The 19,271-nt window shown below is 37.5% G+C and overlaps 1 protein-coding gene across 1 annotated transcript in view; it reads left to right on the top strand.

The window, feature by feature from the left end:
- The window catches only part of UBTD2 (ubiquitin domain containing 2), a 63,138-nt gene extending 43,918 nt beyond the window's left edge, over window positions 1–19,220 (top strand). The window contains exons 2-3 of the mRNA XM_058546013.1: window positions 5,742–5,978; window positions 18,548–19,220. Coding sequence (XP_058401996.1) covers window positions 5,742–5,978; window positions 18,548–18,945 — 635 coding nt within the window. The 3' untranslated portion in view covers window positions 18,946–19,220. The remainder of the gene's footprint in view (window positions 1–5,741; window positions 5,979–18,547) is intronic.
- The last annotated feature ends 51 nt before the right edge of the window (window positions 19,221–19,271 follow it).

Below are 19,271 nucleotides of genomic sequence, written 5' to 3'. Positions count from 1 at the left end.
GTGCACCATCCTCCCTCAAACTACCCATAAATTAAGAGAAGAAAAGGTCCCAGCATTCCAAAGAATGTAACTCTGTATAAAGCCATTCCCCCACCCAGTAGAATGAACCATCTGAGAGTTTAATGTATTACTTAAAGATACAGTGGGCTGCTGTTAGGTGACCATATTCTTAGTCTCAATTTTATATAATGGTGCCCTTCTTAATCAAGTTGGTTTTGTGTGTTTTTTTGTGGGATTTAATTGTATGCTTTTGTAACATTTTAAATAAGACCCATTAAGAAGAGTCCTTGAACATACTATGTTGCAGGTAGGTTTTCCTGTTGCCTGTTTGTATGCTCAGGCCATTGATAAGTGTATTTATACTCTGAGAAACAGGGCTAGGAAGTCATTATGAGGTCATTATGTTGATTTTTTTCCCTCAATAAAGCTAGCTCAAACAACATTAGAAATTATGTAGTATGTGCCTTTAAAAGTATGCTTTAATTGCCAAATTTTTATAAACTTTAGAAGCATAATCAAAGTGCTCATTTCTATTTATTATAAAATAGTAGCATTAAAAATGGTGTATATCACTTAGATAAGTATGCGTACATGTGATCTTTAGTGCCTAATCTGTTATAGATGCCGAGTACTTATAAGTTGAAGCTGACAGACCAGAAAACTGCATTACCTCCTCCCTTATTATAGGATTGCCCTTCTGTGAGCATGAGTATCTCCAAAGAAATGAATGAGGAGTAGATTGGATGGGTTTGGGGAGCTGGTGCTGCTCCATTAGCTTTTTCTTTGTCCAACAGAGACGTTTGGTTGGGCATAATAAAGCCCATGAACAACTAAACACATGCTTTATTTTGAGTGAACTTTTGTAATTGATTTGGTATATAAAAGAAAACATATTTCTCAGCCCAGGTAAGACATGGAGTGCTGTAAGGGAAAAAGAGAGCTCTGGACTTTGAATCTAGTTATCTGGCTTCTAGTTCTGGCTCTTTTTATCTTGAGCAAGTTGTTTATCCACCTTAGGTCCTACTTTCCTTTCTGTCAAATACTAAGCTTGACTTATACCATCTAAGGTCTCTTCCACCTCTAAATTCTCAGGCAGTAGAGAAGATATAGGGATGGTAGTGACGGTGTGTTAATGTTCTTATTTTAGGCGTTTTAATCTCCATATCCCTTTTTTTATTTTGGCAGTTAATTGCTTTAGGTAAAAGGAATATATGTATTATGTATGTATGTACATGTGTATGTATGTATATATATAGTGCATTCTAAATTTACTTGAAGATAAAATATTTCACAAGCATCCTTTTAGGCTAGCACAATCTGTTGTGGAAGGGTTCTGTAGGATCTATTCTTAACTCTTGGAGTGACAGAAAAATTTCCCTTTCATTTTCATGATCTTAAGAATTCTAATCAGTCTAATATAAGGCATTATCCCAGTCCTATTCCTAGCTGCTTTAAAGTTTTCAAAATTCTTTGAAACAATATTTTGTCTTTTAATGGTGATCCCTAAATATTCCATTTTTTTCCCTCAGGCTGTTGTGTTAGGGAAACGATGCTTTCAGTCTGTTAAAGCTGTATTACTTGAGTCATATCTTGATACTTAACGTTATCTGTGCATCATGGTCTCTTCTTTCTTCATTTGGAGAGTCCTGTTGTTAAATCAGGATTTTCAAAGAGGAACCAAAAGCAGGAAAACAACTATAAACGTACTTCATTTTGGAGATCTTTGTTTTTTATCATTAAAATGTCAAAATGAGTTTTTTGCAAAACGCTTTTAGTTGTGGAGTAAAAATATTTAAGATTATGTTGCTATTTAGATCTGAGAAGCAAACTTTTCTTGAGTTTTCTGCATGTTAGATCTATTTATTTGTCACAGAGTGGAAAGAACTGTTGAAAGGTTACAAGGAAAGATAAGGAGTAGATAAATGTGATTCTGAGAAGAAGGTGAGTTTTTGACTAAGTTTTGAAAGTTAGTAAATGTGGATTGATAGGAAGAAGTATTTTGTGAAATAGATTGCTTTTTTAAATTAGATTTTTTTATTAATCTCTTGTTTCTTATATGTTAAACCATAGAATAAAGCTCAGTATGGTTGATTGCCTTGAGTTTTAAACTTTAGAACAGAAATTTGGGTAATAGGAGCTATTTCTGTTTTTAAATTCGTTGTTAGATCATAGTACTTAGTCCCAGATACATGAATGATACTGAGCATCTCTCTTGGTATCAGGAGTTAGAAGGTATATAAAACAGAAAGTTTCACAGCATAAAGTATAATCTAATTGAGTATACGTTATTTTACATCTATTTCTTCATAATTGAAAATGGTTGACTTCGTGCAAACATAGCTACTTAGCAGCTAGGCTGATTTCTATGTCCAAGTATTTTCAGAAATACAGGTTTGTGATATCAGCTAAAATCAAAGCATAATATTTGATGAGCAGATTCCTAGAAGATGTACTTTGATAAATGCCCAGGAAGTACATGACATTCGTAGAGCAGTTCTTTTTAAAATTAAAGGTACTTTGTGCTAAATTCACAGAATGTCAGGTTTTGTTCAGAAATTATGAAAAAAGACTTTGTATATTTTTGCAAAAATATTTAGATTCTTGATTTCATGTAGTACTTCCAAATTAGTTTTTACCTCATACTTATTTGTAGTTTTATTATGTATCAATTATTATTCTAAGTGCTTTACAATATTAACGTATTAAATCCCCATAACAACTGTGAATATTTTCATGTTTTCACAAGAGCATAGTTTAAATGTTTTTTTTTTTTGGTGAAGAAGATTAGCCCTGAGGTAACATCTGTCGCCAGTCTTCCTCTTTTTGCTGAGGAAGACTGGCCCTGGGCTAACATCCGTGCCCATCTTCCTCCACTTTATATGGGACGCCGCCACAGCATGGCTCGACAAGTGGTGCCTCAGTGCATAGCCGGGAACCGAACCCCCAGCTGTCGCAGCGGAGTGTGTGCAGTTAACCGCCATGCCACCTGGCTGGTCCCTAAATGCTTTTGCTAAATGTCCATATTTTTTCTAGTTAGTTCATTTAACAAAGGTAAGTTAGGCAATAAACCACATTTAGTTTAATATGAAGCTTTTAACCTCATGTTTTGTAGTTAAAATTCTGCACTGCTTAGTGGTTTTACTAAAATAATATTTTATGTTGCAAAGATTTAAGTATTTTAATAATGGACATTTGATATTCTGTATTACATATGTTTGTGATATAGGGAGAAATAGAGATGTAGACAGATTAAAAAAAGTAAGCTTACAGAGAGATAAAAAGTAAGCTTACGTCATGTTACAAGCATTTATTTTGTCATATTTACTTTTTGCACAAAGTAATTACTTTGGAACTTTTGACAGCGTACGGATTTGAAAATGGATTTGGAATGATGATTATCCTGAAGCAGCATAATGTATCCTCTCTCCTTTTTATGGGATTTCGTTCTTATGCCTTCTACAGAGGGAGGGAGGTAAAATAAGGCTACCTCTTATTTGTGAGGAAGGTGCTTTTACTTTTTCCAAAGTATTTTCTATCTTTGTTATGAGATTGTTTTTCTATTGGGTTCCTCTGTTTGAGGGCTGCTTTTAATTTTTTTGGTTTAAGTACTGAGATTGTGGAGGTTTTGTTGTTTTTGCCTTTGCCTTGTGATTTTCTCATGGAACAGAATTACACTCGGGTACATTTAATACGTATGAGGCTAGACAGTTCTCTGAAACTACTCAGGTGGACCCGAAACTTTATTCAAATAGGTGTCTACCTATCATGTCCTGTCTTCCACTCTCTGCTCTGTAAACTAATACTGAGTATTGTCCCTAAACTATTTCTGACTCGTCTAAAGGTTAATGTAGCAGAAAATAAAATTTACCTTTCATTTTACCTTGTGGGTAGACTCAGTAGTGGGTGGATTGTGATTATTTGACATATTCTGAATACTTTTTGGAGAATAATGTTCTATCTGCATTTATGTGTATTATTTGGAAGATGCAGGGAAAAGTCATTAAATTGTGTTTCTCACATTTGAATTAAACCTGATATGCAGATCTATAGTGTTACCCTTAGTGGGCACTCAGTAAATACTTGTTAGTTAAGTAAGGAGAGGTGGGTTCTGTTTCCAGCTCTGTGTTAGAGACCCTTAGTGGGCACTCAGTAAATACTTGTTAGTTAAGTAAGGAGAGGTGGGTTCTGTTTCCAGCTCGGTGTTAGAGACAGTTTTCCTACTGTGCTGTACACACCCTTTTAAAACTCAGCTGGTTTGCGTTTCACTAGAACAAGTTAGAGGGCCAAAAAGTATAAGTCAAAATACTGAGTGTTTTCAGCGAAAAACAGCTGGCAGTGGCGTCGTGTGCCACTCTGAAGGTGAGAGGATGAGCCCTGATGTGTGCTGCCTTGAGATAACGTGGCCAGACTGGATAAAGAGAGCATGTTTTAAACTAAGTGTCGAATCAGATATGCTTTGCAGCGTTAGTTGGTCCTGTCATCCGGGAACATAGCCTGGTATAGGATGTAGAGATTGCCCAGGGGCTGGAATCATTTTGTTTTATTTCTGTTAATGAATAGCCCAAATTTCATTTGGCCCTGGGCCTGTGAGGGAGTGGTTAATTTCATGGATTCTTTAGAACCATTTTGAGAGTAATTTCTTTTAAATTAGTATTCTTCCTGCAATTAAATGTAGAACATTGAATTTTGACACACACCCTCTCCTTCCCACCTGCTCTGTCATTTATTTCCCACCCACTCTTACCCGTCACTCCATCAAGCTTCAATTTGCTTTTTACCTATTCTTCCATCTATCAAACTGTTTCTTATCTATGGCTCTGTATGTCAGCATGAGATCAGCGATCATATGCCAGGTAAGTATCTGGGTGCAAAGAACTGCATCAGAGTTGTTCTAGCACTACTACTGCATAACATTTTCTAAGGAGCTATGCTGCTATTTAGGGTAAAAAAGGAGTGGACTCTTGCCCTCTGTTTTCTTCCTCTCTTGGATTCAAACTACGGTAGGGTATTGTACTTCTTCTGCTCCTTGTGGTTGAGAGCTTCTCCCTTGGCCTAGTATCAAGAATTCCCTGTTCCATTCCTAGTTCCTCCAAAGAGTGAAGCACTGATTCTATCCCTCTCCCTCACTCCTTTCGAAATTAGCTCCTGTTTGAGTTTCAGAGAAAGGCATTCACAGTTCCTTGACTGAAGTCCAGAGGGGGATGCTAGAGGAAGTGTTCCTGTGATCAGGTTTCCTCATGGAGCTGATGGTTTAGCTCTTCTTCCTCTGAACACTGCAAAGCAGTCTTTTCCCTCTTTGGAATTTCTCAGTTCCTTCTTTCTGGCGTCGTGTGTCCAAGGGTTCTGAGATTCAAGCTACTGTTGCCATTTGGTTTTTCCTGGTATCTCACGTCTTTTTTATGGCATCCTTTGACTCTTAAAATTCTGCCACTATTGTCTGATGAAATACTTATTACTATTTTTCTAGGTAATTTTTTAAATCATCCTTTGGAGAAGGCATACTGCATGGAAAAGAGATACTGACTTCACTGGAAATTTTGGATAGAGCCATCAGATGTCTTCTCCATTTGCTTTCATAGTTCTAAAATAGCTTAAGGGAATTTCACAATGTGAGAATTAGCTAGTAGGCAAACTTCTAACTATAATTTTGATGAAAGAATCAAAGAGGAATGACCAGATAACTTTTAATACATCTTTTGTAAATTTTGGATTTGATGTCAGCCTTTTATTTTTCTTCTCAGTTGCTTTAGGTCGTAACCAGCCTTTGAAAAAGGAGAAACCCAAATGGAAAAGCGATTATCCCATGACAGATGGACAACTGCGCAGCAAGAGGGATGAATTTTGGGATACTGCACCAGCTTTTGAAGGCCGTAAAGAGATTTGGGATGCCTTGAAGGCTGCAGCACATGCTTTTGAGAGCAATGATCATGAACTGGCACAAGCGATCATTGATGGTGCAAACATAACATTACCACATGGTAGGTTTGGTGGTCCTCAAGGACAAAGGGGAACACGATCAGCTCATTTCTAATAGCAAGAAACCAAATGGGAAGTGTTCATTTTTATTGCTATGCGTTATTCTGTTTTTTTTTTTTTTTTTAATGTAGCAAAGAGGAGCATTCGTCTTGTATATTTTTCAGCTGGAGATAGGTTTACTTTGTGTGTCTATATTTTTATGTTTTTTAGTATTTTTAATCTCAAGATTAAAGACAACCCTTGATAACCTGTATTTTTTGACTTCTGTATAATCTAGTTCTCCATCAAGGTCTCTCCCCCCACCCCACCCCACCCCTTTCCCTTTTAGAGCTTCTCCATCACTGGTTTCCTACCAGCACTAGAGAAGTAGTCTCAAATTTAGATCTGAGAAGCCATAGAGACTTAGTGAATGGATGTGCCTTTAGTTATTGTACTTTCTCGTCAAGCCTATTTTTAGCATAATGAGCGAACCTAAGCTTCCACGTGAGTCTCACCGGTTCTTAAGGACAGTTTTCTAGGATTGTAGCCCTGAGATTATTGGAAACCTCTCTCCTTTGCTTAGAAATGTGATTTTGAGAACCCCCCATAAGGTTTGAATGTTTCCAGGGACACATGTATACTAGACCTGTATAGACCTCTTGCTTGGTCTCCTTGATTAAATAGAAACACATAAAAAATTTTCAGGCTATACTGAGATTTGTGTTAATTTTGTATTCTTTATTCTTTAGATTACTGTATTTATAAATTTTTCTCCACAGCTTTCCAAGTTAATATTTTTCTAAGTTGTCTCTTTAGCCCCATATAAAATCACCTATATTCCTTTGCATTGTTTTCTCTTCATTATTATACCTTCATTGTTTCTTTCTCAATATCTTCCTTTATTTTTCTACAATTTCAGAGGAACAGTGCTTTTCACTGTTTAATCATCTGATTTATGTCTTTTTTTTTTTTATAATTTTATTTATTTATTTATTTTCCCCCAAAGCCCCAGTAGATAGTTGTATGTCATAGCTGCACATCCTTCTAGTTGCTGTATGTGGGACGCGGCCTCAGCATGGCCAGAGAAGCAGTGCGTCGGTGCGTGCCCAGGATCCGAACCCGGGCCGCCAGCAGCGGAGCGCACACACTTAACCGCTAAGCCACGGGGCGGCCCTGATTTATGTCCTTTGACTCTTTTTCAAATAAAAGATATTTAACTTAGTATCCTTTCCAATTTTCCAAATCTCCATTAATTTTCTGAATTATTTGTGCTTCCAAGAAGCTTTTTTTTAATGTGTATTTTACAACTGTCCTGTTGTTTATGAAAGCTTATCAGCATGGGCTTGTGTTAATAACATTTATTGAGTACCCACTGTATATAGATCACTTTTTCTGTACAGTTGTAAAAATGATCCCTCCTACATTTGAAAAATTTATAATAGAATGTCATTTCAGTATGACTCTTTAGTCCCTGTTTTCATGGATGGTCTCTGAATTCTTTCCCTCTTAACGTGATTGGGGGTGGACATGGTCTTGCTCCATTACCTTTATCAGTTCTATAATTTGTCTTTGGATTCTACCTTTAGATAATATAAGGGGAAGGGCCTTCCTTTACAGATAGTTTTGTCCTCTTTCCCTTTTTTCTAAAGACAGTTATCTAATGAGAGGAGGAGTTTTTTTGTTTTTTGTGTTTTTTTTTTTGAGGAAGACTGGCCCTGAGCTAACATCTGTTGCCAGTCTTCCTCCTTTTTTTTTTTTTTTGCCTTTTTTCTCCTGAAAGCCCCACTAGACAGTTGTATGTCATAGTTGTACATCCTTCTAGTTGCTCTATGGGAGACGCTGCCTCAGCATGGCTCAACAGGATCCAAACTGGCAAACCTCAGGCCACCGAAGCAGAGGGTGCGAACTTAACTGCTACGCCACTAGGCCGATCCGTCGTCTTTCTCTTATTAATGCTTGTATCCTGTATTTTTTAAGCAGAATATATTTGTAGAGGCCTGCAAGTGGCAGGGAAGAAGAGTTGTGTATCTGTGGTAGTCTTAATTTAGAAGCCTGAGATCCAAAACCTTGGAATTTTGACTGACTTAGTTTGTACTTATCATAGTTACCTATAGGAATATGTGATTGTATTCTGTAAATTGTGGCCTCGTTTACAAGTTCACGGAAGCAGAGTAGCTCTGTTTCATTAACGGCAGGGGCCCATGCATATCCTGTTGGATACGGGCTCAGATCTCTCAAGACTCCAGTCCCTCATTTCTGCTTATCTATGTGAACTGCCAACAAAAGTAATGTTACTGGCAGCCTCACCAACCAACAGATTAGGGAGAATTATTCTTGGAAATTTGAGAATATTGGATCAGCCTCTACTCCCCCTCTATGTTTAAGGAATATGTTTGCTTTTTTTTTTTTTTTTTTTAAGATTTTATTTATTTATTCCCCCCCCCCCCAGAGCCCCAGTAGATAGTTGTACGTCATAGCTGCACATCCTTCCAGTTGCTGCATGTGGGACACAGCCCCAGCATGGCCGGAGAAGTGGTGCATCGGTGCGCACCCGGGATCCGAACCCGGGCCGCCAGCAGCGGAGCGCGCGCACTTAACTGCCCAGCCACAGGGCCGGCCCAAGGAATATGTTTGCTTTAATATGAAAGAATCAAACTGAGGTCTGAGCTTTCCTCTTTCAAAGCTTTATAATGACTTTCTGGGTATTAATATTAATGTCATTGGTACCTTTGATTGAATTCCCTTGTTCGTATCTGAAACTTATCAATAATATTTCTTAGGTGGACTTTTGAATTGTATTCTGTCATGTACTCGAACTCACCCTCAGTTTATAATTTAGCTATTTGGTTACATACTTTTACCCAGACCTACTCAGTGGTATTGCTGAAATCCCTTCTGTCTTCTTGATATAATTACATGTTTGAAATTTTACTATAGACACATTTTGTTGTGTTACACCCTAAACATCCCAAAGTACTTCCAAAGTATTTTGAGTTTAAAATATTGAATAGGCTTTAGCTATTGTTTAGCTCAGGCTTTGGTATCGGGCCTAGCCTTACTTCCTGTCTCTTCTGTGTTATTGACAGCTGTGCGACCTTGGGCAAATCACTTCTTTTCTGTAAGCTTCAGTTCTTTCCTCTGCAAAATATGGATTGTAACTACCTATATAAAAAGGTGGTAGTATTGATTAAATGTGATAATAATGCATTAAATTGTTTACCGTAGTCTAAAATGCACTTAATAAATAGTATTCCTGATGATTGTATTTTTTGAACTCTGACATTAACAAGTAAATTCCTTGCACCAAAATATTTAATTATAGATTTTGATCATTTTCTAGATGTATTGTCTACTGGTAACATCTTTTTTTGGCTTTTAGGGGACTCTGCCTTGGGCATGTGCCTAATGGAATTTTGAGATTGTATTGATTGAGAAGAAACAGTAGATTTATTAATTGAACACCAAAGCATTGAAGACATAGTTCAGCATCATCTCATACCTGATCCATCCCTATCCCTTTCTTCTACATCTGTCAGTATTACGCATAAGAGGATTGAATTGATCATATTTGACAATCTGAATTGATCCTGGGACATACATTCCTTTCTAAGCTTTCTTCAGTCAAATCTTTCTCTTTTCTTGTTTTTATCTCATCCTGTGTTCTCTTCCCATAGTCTTGTTATTATCTCAACCTTATTCATATTATCTTCCCAATATAGATAAGTTCTTTAAACTTTGAAAACTATGTGAAAATGTCTTTGTAAATGTTACTTGTATACGTCTTATGTTATCTGTGTTGTCTGTTATTGTAGATTGTGTGCTCAAAAAAAGTAAGGATTGTGTCCTTTTTTTTTGAATTGTATTAGTATCAGTATTATGTGCACAAAAATTATATGTCGGTGACCTTTTTTCCTATGTGATGATAGTTAGCTTTTCTGAGTTATTTTTCAAGGAAACAACAAAAACACCTTTTCCCTATGTTTCCTCCTTCCTTTCTTTTTAATATAGTGGTTCCATTGATAATTGTGTTTTTGTGTCAATTCCAGTCAGCAGGTCATATTCGTTATATTCCTGCCTTGTCCAGGCACAAAACAATTCTGTCCTATTTGATTATCTTCCTCTATTAATATCAATGATAAGTCTTTAGTTCATTATTCTCCAATGGCAATAGGGATTGTTAAGAGGGAAGTTGGTCTCATAACTGCCTGGGAATTTTATATATGCACGTATATTTTCACTTTGGAAATTGGAGAATGGTATAGACGTGTATTGTGGAAAAGCTCCCTGGATGATTCTGATATCTAGTACCCCTTTTCCACAACCTCTCCATCCTATGAGAGATTTAGTTTTCATGATTTACACAGCATTTTTTACTCATGGTCTTAAATTTCTTAAAGAGCTTATTTTCTTTTTCTAATTGATTATTTTGCCATTACCTAAAAATCCTACAAACATTCCTAAATAAAGTATTTTGCCAGTGAAACCAGCTTATAGATTAAGTGGCTTGCCCAAACTAGCATAAACAGGGTAAAAAAAAAGTGGTTATTTTCATTTTTCACAGTCTGCTTCATAGTGACTATTCAGTAATTTTCAGTTAAAGTTTTTTCATGAACAATATCTGTTTATCTTACAAAGATGAAGATTTAATGCTTTTTAGAATTATCATATAGAAGATTAGAAAAGATTTAAAAAATTGGCCTACACCCTTTCCCTACCTTCTAATTTTCTAGAAAGGTTGTTGTTGATTTCTTTAGCATCTGCAATTAATGTGTTTGTCATCTTCTGCAATTCAGATGTAAAGGCTCCCTTCTTCACCTTCCCTGTGTAGAAGGAGTAGCTGCTGACTGTTACTCAAATGGTTACTTTTCTCATACTTAAAGACTTAACTCTAACTTTATTCTTCTTACTTCTCGTGGCTAAATATTGCCGGTTCTTCAGTTGGGCTTTTGAAGGCCTATTTCTTTTGTCCCTTTTTATGGTTAGGGATATGGGAGGTAGAAGAAGTAATTCTTTAAAAAACTTAACTTTTTTTAATCACCTTCAAAATATAGGTAGAAAAGGAGTTGCCCAGAATTTTTTTTTCATTTTTCCTGGTCTTTCTTATCTCAAAATGTATCAGATGTGAATAAATTAAATTATATAATGCATTTTAAGTTTTTTAAAACTAAGACACTTATAAATAGTGTAAATAGAGCATTTCTGTGTATAGTGAGCCAACATGGTGCAAAGAACACCTGGACTGAGAATCAAGGATGATATAATGCTAATAACTCATGTTTTTAATTGATGTCATTTAATTCTTTTGCCCGTAATAATCACCTACAACAATCCCCATTTTAAACAGATGAGAAAACTGAATCACAGCAAGGTTACATGACTTTTTTGAAGTGTAAGTCATGGAATTGGGATTTGAACTCAAGTCCTGGATCTAACAGTAACAAAGCAGCCTAATGACACTGTCAAGTCATTTCATCTCTGTCTTATGTAAAGTGACTGCACAAGTAATCTTCACTGTTAATTTCATGTCTAACATTTTAGGTCCCTTCCATACTATATAGAATACTTTAAAACGATGTACTTCTATTAATACTAAAGAGAAACAAGTGGATTCTCTCAAATAGGCAGGAAATGTGTTATGTGTAGGCCTTGTTTCTATTCCCTTAAGTGTGTTAGGAAGCAGGCCATGAATTCTGGTTCCTTTAAAGGTCTCTGTAAGAACATAAAGCTTGGGAATGAAAGCATGAAGATATTGCAGATACATGGGAGACAGGATTTTCACCAAACTGTTGTGTTTAGAAATGAAACAGGGCCTTTATAAAGGATCTGATGACTGATTAATCAAAATTAAATGTTATATCCTTTTCCTCTCTTTATCCTCAAAGAAATAAAAATGATTTGGAGTTAAGAAATGTGAATTTATCCACTCCTCTGCTGCTGTCACCCTTTTTCTTCAATTACAGCAACAAAGGCCCTAAAATAGCTGAGGTGGGAGGTTGTCCCGAGTCAGTAGGCTTGTCTCTGAAGAAGACCTCTTTTCTTTGCCATTCTGGGTGGTGGCAGTAGAGGGAAAGCAGGATTTCTGCTGTGCTCCCAGGGAGGGTACTACACCAACTTCTACTTCTGTAAAGCCAGGTCAGCTTTAAATAAACCACAGTGTCCAGGTGTTTCTGGTCTGTTCCTCTGTCCCTTTTAAAGAGCTGAATTAAAGATCAGTGTCCCCTTAGAAATGTGGCAGTGTTAGACAAGCTCTTAACCGTGGTCTAACTGTCATACGACTTTAGTAATATGTATAAGCTAAGCCACTTTTCATCTGTGCTTGCCAGAAGAAATGATAGACTTGGTACTTGTGAATGCCACAGTCTTCATTGCTAATTTAGTGGGATGAGATAGCTGAACCTGCTTCTTCTAAAGCCTGAGTACCAGATAGAAGCTTAATATAATTCCCAGCAAAGTGTTTGCATGAGAGAGCCTGTAATTTGTTAGTCCTGAAAGACTGCTCATAGTATCTAGATGAAGGGTAAGTTTGATAGCCCTTTTGACATTATTGTGATTCAGGTTTGGAGAGAACCCCGTGAAGCATAAAAGCAGTGGACTCAAACTTTATGAAATTTGATCCTTTGTGATATTGCTGTTGGTGAGCCCACCCCCAGATGTCTGGTTCTGAGATTTAAAACTTGTGTAAAAAGGGAACCAACATTATTGAGTGTTTCTAGGGACTTACTATGTGTACTAGACAACTTTGCATGTGTTTTATTATTTAATCCTTACAACTTTGTGAGGTAGATACTATAATCCCTGAGGAAACAGACTGAATATGTCCAAAATTAGGATCTAAATTAAAAGTTAGGTGTGGTTGACACCAAAGCCACTGTTCCTTCCATCAGATTCACTGCTTCTCTTCCAGTCTTCTTTTCCTCCATCAGGCCCTGCAGTGGGCTGCCTGAGTCAGAGATCTAACCCACTATTTCATTCTTTTACATTCTTTCGGTTGTTTCAGTTGAGACTGTTTAGCTGTGCTCGACTCACTGATGTGTTAGGCATTCCTTTGCTGTGGGATGTCACATTCGTTGAAAAGGGGAAGAGCTCCTGCCTCTTGGGTCAGTTAGAAGAGAAGTCGGGACTGAAGACATCCTTTTCCTATAGGCTTTGGAAGAGACGCCCAGTGTGACAAAAGCCTTGCAATTCTAGGACATTGCCCACTGCATTAATTTTGGGAGAGCAGTTTTCTATATCAGATTGCCAGTGTGTTTTAAATATTAAATTTTTTCAACTGTATTGAAGTATACTGACATACACTAAAGAGCGCGTATTTAAAATGTACAGTTTGATCAGTTTTGACATATATACATCCTTGCAACCCTTGCCATGATCAAGATAACATTTTTGTATCCCCAGAAGTTACCTTATGTAAAAATTGATTTTGAACTTTTATAAATTTGCTGTGCAAGTCTCAAGTGGTAAAAATTTTAAGACTGAGCTGCAGTCTTAGAGGAGTGAGCATAGAGGGATAAACTGAGGCCTTTGAACGCTTGAAAAAACATCTTTCTTTTTAACCTGAAAGACTGCTTGAGAAAAGTCAAGTGTTAAACTTTCTGACATTTGGTAAAGCTATTTTTATTATTTGGCATATAATTTAGTTTTATCTTTATAATTTTCTTGTGAAATATTTTGAAGCATAGTTAAAAACAGCCATAGGAAACAGTTGACCAAGGAAAGCAGACCATCTGAGCCAATCAACATAAATAAAAACAACTTTAGAAAATTATGTATGAAATTAGAACAGAAGGTGGCGTCTTGGCAGCTTTCTTCCTACCATGGGGAGCTTTCAGGGCTTCCTGACCTGGGAAGGCGATGCCTGGGCAGTCATTGATCCTGGTGACCATCTCTCTCTGCTAGGACTCTAGGCCTGCGATGGGTTTGCAAGGAGAAGAAAAAAAGACGCAAGTGTCCTTCCACAGAAGACGTTTAGTGAGCAGCATAAGCAAGCCTGGCTAGAACGTCTTTAGAACTACTGAAGAATTACTCAATGACCTGCACCATGAGTGGCCAGTGGGTGGTGATTAAAACCCTTTGTAAATTGCAAATGCAGCTAAAAGTAATTTTGGAAAGGTAGAAAAATCCTTATATTATCAACTTTTAGAGGGATTCCTTCCCTTTTTAATTTAAACAGGTTTCTTTAAGCAAAACTCCATCTTCTATGTCCAATTTTTCGCACATTCCTCTCAAACATCGTAGATGAAACGGTGACAATAATGTGTCCATTTTGTCACTACATGTGGTGGCCTCACAGCACTGAAACGTCTCTTAGTCACCATTTTCTTTTGCGTCATCTTCCAGTTCCTTGTTTGACCTATTGCTAACATCACTGGCAAATATATTGTTGGGCTGCATTGTTATTGTCCATTTCTTGCTCCTGTGATTTCATGTTGGGCTTTTCATCCATATTGATTTGTCTTTTTTTTTTTTTTTTTTTCTTAAGCACATTTCCTCCTTCACATTAACCATCTCACAAACCCAGGAACCAAGCCCTGGTAGTCTTATTCCTGTGTTATACATTTCCTTTTTCAGGAATCAGATTATTTCACTGTCACTTCCTGTCTCTGCCTGGACAAGTTACTTCTCTCTGCTTCAATTTTCGCATTTGTAAAATGAATATAATAGACGGAACCTGAGAGGGCTATTGTGAGGATTAAATGTTAATGTATGCAAAGTGTTTAGAGGGCCGGCCCCGTGGCTTAGTGGTTAAGTGCGCACCCTCCGCTGCTGGCAACCCGGGTTCGGATCCCGGGCAGGCACCGACGCACCACTTCTCCGGCCATGCTGAGGCCGCGTCCCACATACAGCAACTGGAAGGATGTGCAGCTATGACATACGACTATCTACTGGGGCTTTGGGGGAAAATAAATAAATAAATAAAATCTTAGGGGAAAAAAAAGTGTTTAGAGCTAGTACGCACTCTTAAGTGTTTGCTTTTAAGTGTACATTTGAGATTATTACTCTACAAACTGCTTTTACCCTTTTCTCAATATGCTTCTTCAGTTACCTGCAGATAATTCAATTGAAATATCTCACCGAACCTGAAGCAGTTAAAAAAGTAAGCAAAGAATCTTGTAACCCTAAATTCTGTGTCACCCTCATTTCCTACTTAGGTGATTCTTGTTCATTTTTGTTTTCCATCATATGTAACCTATCATTAGGTCCTGCCAGTTACCATTGATTCTCTCACATCCATTTCTTTCCATTGGTAGAGTCAGGCAACCAATTTAGCAGTCTGCCTGATTCCAGTCAGTCCTTCTCCCTTCATACAAATGATAAAATCATGTTTAGGCTTTGTCTTGTTCACTGGCATAACCCTAGCATCTGAAACATTGCTCGGCATAGGATAGGCACTTAATATTTGTGGGATGAATGACTCATGTTCCTGTATTAGTCACCTCTAGTGGTTTCCTATAGTTTTAAGTCTAAACTCCTGAACCCTTCTATCAGATTTTCACTATTGCTATCTATTTAGTAATTTCACATTATTGGTTCTATATTTCACCTCAACAAAGCCACTTGCTATTCCCTACTTATCTTGTACTAATTCTTGTTTCCATATCATTCCTATTTCTTGGAATGCCCATATCAAATCACCATTTCTACAGAATTGCTCCTTAGCTCTACCAACTCTTACCACATTTCTGTTGTGTGATATCTCAGCTCCTTTGTTTGATTTTCAGTGTATCAATTTGTGCTTAAATCTTTGGTGAATATGCTGTATCTGCTCACCTTGAGTCTGAGCTCCTGGGGTCAAGGACAGTCCTGGCTCCTGGTGACCTTCTCTCCTCAGTGCCAGTGACATGCCCACACACTTCTAGGTGCTGAGTAACGTTCATGCAGTAACTCTGTGGAATGTGAGAGGTGTTTTCTAGTGATTCTTATGAAGTCATAAAGAGGTTGTATGATATAGATCACTATTAGCAGATCAGTTTTGTCTGATCTGTAAAGAAATATGGGGCCATTAAATGGTGGAGGATTGGGAGTATATTATTCAAAAGAGTCTGGGCCTACAGTCGAGTCGTTCTGCTCTGAATGGGTAATTCTGGGGGTAATATTCAGCTATGGGCTGTATTGTAAACAAAGATTATTTTTACTGATACTTGATGATCCCAGATATTTAATTTAATTTAACCCATAAAACTATAGCCTAAAAATGTAATTAAATCATATTTAATTCATAGTCTTGATTTTTCCCCTATTTAGTTTTTAATCTATAACTAGATCATATTTATAACTCAGATTATAATTTGATAGGCAAAAGTGAGGAAAAGAATAAACAAACCAGAAAACTTCATGTTAGATAAAATACAAGTTACCTTTCCCAAAAATATTGAAATATGGGATCTTCTAAGCAATACAGAGTCTGATAGCTTATCTCCAGCATCATAGAAATGAGTGCTGCCTGAGCTGGAATAAGAAGATAGGCCATCTAGCTGTACCTCTTCCGTGGGGTTTTTATTCTCACTCGTTGGAGATCTGAAGACTGAACCCCTGACTTGCTGGGCTGAGGGCAGAAGGGAAAAGACTCAGCTTTTCATTGTGATGGAGGAGTGAGTATTCAAATCTAGAAAGAGCCAAAGTGCCTATTAGATGGTACGTTTTTTTGGGGGTTGGTGTGCACTACTGTTTTAGCACTGTACAAGAGGCTGCCGTGGCACTCTAGCCCTAGTTTCTAGGGAGGCTGAAAATGTAGGCTGTCTTTCAGTCAAGACGTTGTTTCACCTGCGGTTTGACTGCTTTGGTTTGCACTCCGGCTGTTTTCTATTTGTGGCGGTGCTGTGTGAAGATGAAGAAGCATGTATAAACCTGGAAACCACTTTAGAGGTCAATTTTATCCTGCCTCATTTTGCTGATTGAGAAAGGTATTTCAGGTTAAAGAATGTTGCTCAGGTTGTACAGCTGGTTAATAACAAGGATGGAAATTTCGTCTTGGTCTCCTGATTCCAAAGATGCCATTTGAAATGGTGCCTCTCTAAGTGATTGTTTTTCTAGCAGAACAATTATGTAAATATGCTTTTGTACCTAGCAGGCTGACACTACTGTCCACCCAATATCAGTGGGATATGTGTTTGAAGGTGTTTTCCTGAGAGAGGTGATGGGTCTCTAGTGAACTCTCCACTTTTCTCTTTCCTAGTTCTCCTGACGGCCAGCCCTTCTGAAGGACACTGGTAGGTTTCTTTGCCTCAGGACTAGGCTATGTAAAGTATATAAACAGTGAAGCTTGCACCCCTGTTTATAAATAACATTGGTACTGCAGTATGGTGGTTACTAGGGTAAGGAATTGCTGGTGATAACAACTGTGCTCAAAGTATATCCATTTCTACAGTGTCATAGCAGTCTTCACATTAGTTAGTGAATAACACAGAGGCTGAACAAGATCTTTAAACACAGAGGAAACGGGAGATTCGTGGCGTTATGCTTGGTGACTGAGTTCTCACCTCAGCCCATCTTACGAAACTTAGAAGGCAGACCTGACGGAACCCGTGGTGGGTTGGTAACTGTTCCAGTCTCATTTGGAGTGGTTTGCATTTTCAGCCTATTGATAGTGACCGTAGAGATCAGTTCATTAACTCATTTGTTCCTTGATAACAATTTCTCATTGTCCCATTCCCCGTATTCATTAGCCTGTGTATGAGTGTTTTGAATATAGTAGATGTTTCTGTTTTTTATCCAAATTGATAATCAGCTGACATTAATGTTCCAGTTTGAGCAAAGGACACGTTATGAATAACCTTACAATGAAACATTCATTAAGTATGCTTTCAAGTTCCCCGAGGAAAGTCCTGGTAGTTATCATGTAGTTTATGCCTTATAAAGAAATTAGCCATTAATACCTTCTTTTAAACCATAAATATTTTTTTCCCTCCCCTAAGGTAGCTGGTTATAAACTTTATACCCTTTTTGTTCTTCCTTTTTGACCCATAGCTTCCCTGTAACAGATGGACTAATTGGGGTTAAATAAAACACCTCAGTCATTTTTGTGGTAATTGTGCTAATGAGATTCATGTATAAGCCATGAGCCAGTGGCAGCTGGTAAGCTTGTCATCTCTAGTTTGTGATCTCTTTGGACTAAGGACTTCTGGCCAAGTACTTCAATTTCAGAAGTCTAGGCACTCTGGAAAACAGCTCTGGAACACTGTGTTATAGTGAATTGGGCTTAGGGATCAGTTTTTTGTTTTTTTAAGTAACAGATTCATTTCTAAAAAGATATCCCAATGCAATTTAAATCTCCCTTAATTTGATCTAAGCATTAATAATAATAGTAAATTTGAATTTTGTGTGCTTTCTTTTTATCTTTTAATGAGAGTGTGAATTAGGTATGGAATGATTTAAAAGAGGTGTTGGTAAGGAGCTAGGATACTGGTTAGATTAACACTCAAATGATTGGTCATGAGCCTTGATTATCATTGATGATCAGGTGACTGATTCGCCTTATTTTTTATTTTTTTTCCCTACAGTGGCAAGCTAGCAAGAGATGCTTGAGCATTTTGCAAGGTGTAAACAAAAGTGTATTTATTTAGATGGAACTCACTCATATCTTCTCTTTCTGAAGGTGCACTTACAGAGTGCTATGATGAACTGGGAAACAGATATCAGCTTCCAGTCTATTGCTTGGCACCACCCATCAACATGATAGAGGAAAAGAGCGACATAGAGACTCTGGATATTCCTGAGCCACCACCCAATTCTGGATCTGAATGTCAGCTCCGTTTGCGCCTTTCCACTGGCAAAGACCTCAAACTTGTGGTCCGCAGCACAGACACAGTATACCACATGAAGAGGCGCCTACACGCAGCAGAAGGAGTGGAACCAAGTAGTCAGCGGTGGTTCTTTTCTGGCAGACCTCTCACTGACAAAATGAAGTTGGAAGAGCTGAAGATCCCAAAGGATTATGTTGTACAGGTTATAATGAGCCAACCTTTGCAAAACCCAACGCCAGTTGAGAACTGAACTGGTACTATTGGCTGGTCCCCAGATCTCTCCCACTCCTTTTTATTATTGTTGTCATTTCCTACTTTATGGCGTGAAATTGATTTTCACTGCTCTGAATTCCGTATGAATGGATTTAGTTCTGAGGAATTACCAGTGAAAAATTCCATCTGTGATGGAGACCAACAAAAATAATTAATAAAACACAAAGAGCCAGCCTTTGAGACTCATGTAATTACAATTTCTAATTTGAGAGGCAGTTAAGAAATAAATACATAACCATTTATTTTAAAACACCCAACAACAATGTAATGGCTGTATGTAAGTGATTTGGACTGTAAATAGAG

The sequence above is a fragment of the Diceros bicornis genome, chromosome 1, assembly GCF_020826845.1.
Source record: "Diceros bicornis minor isolate mBicDic1 chromosome 1, mDicBic1.mat.cur, whole genome shotgun sequence".
Lineage (NCBI taxonomy): Eukaryota > Metazoa > Chordata > Mammalia > Perissodactyla > Rhinocerotidae > Diceros > Diceros bicornis.
This window is presented reverse-complemented; position numbering and strand designations above follow the sequence as displayed.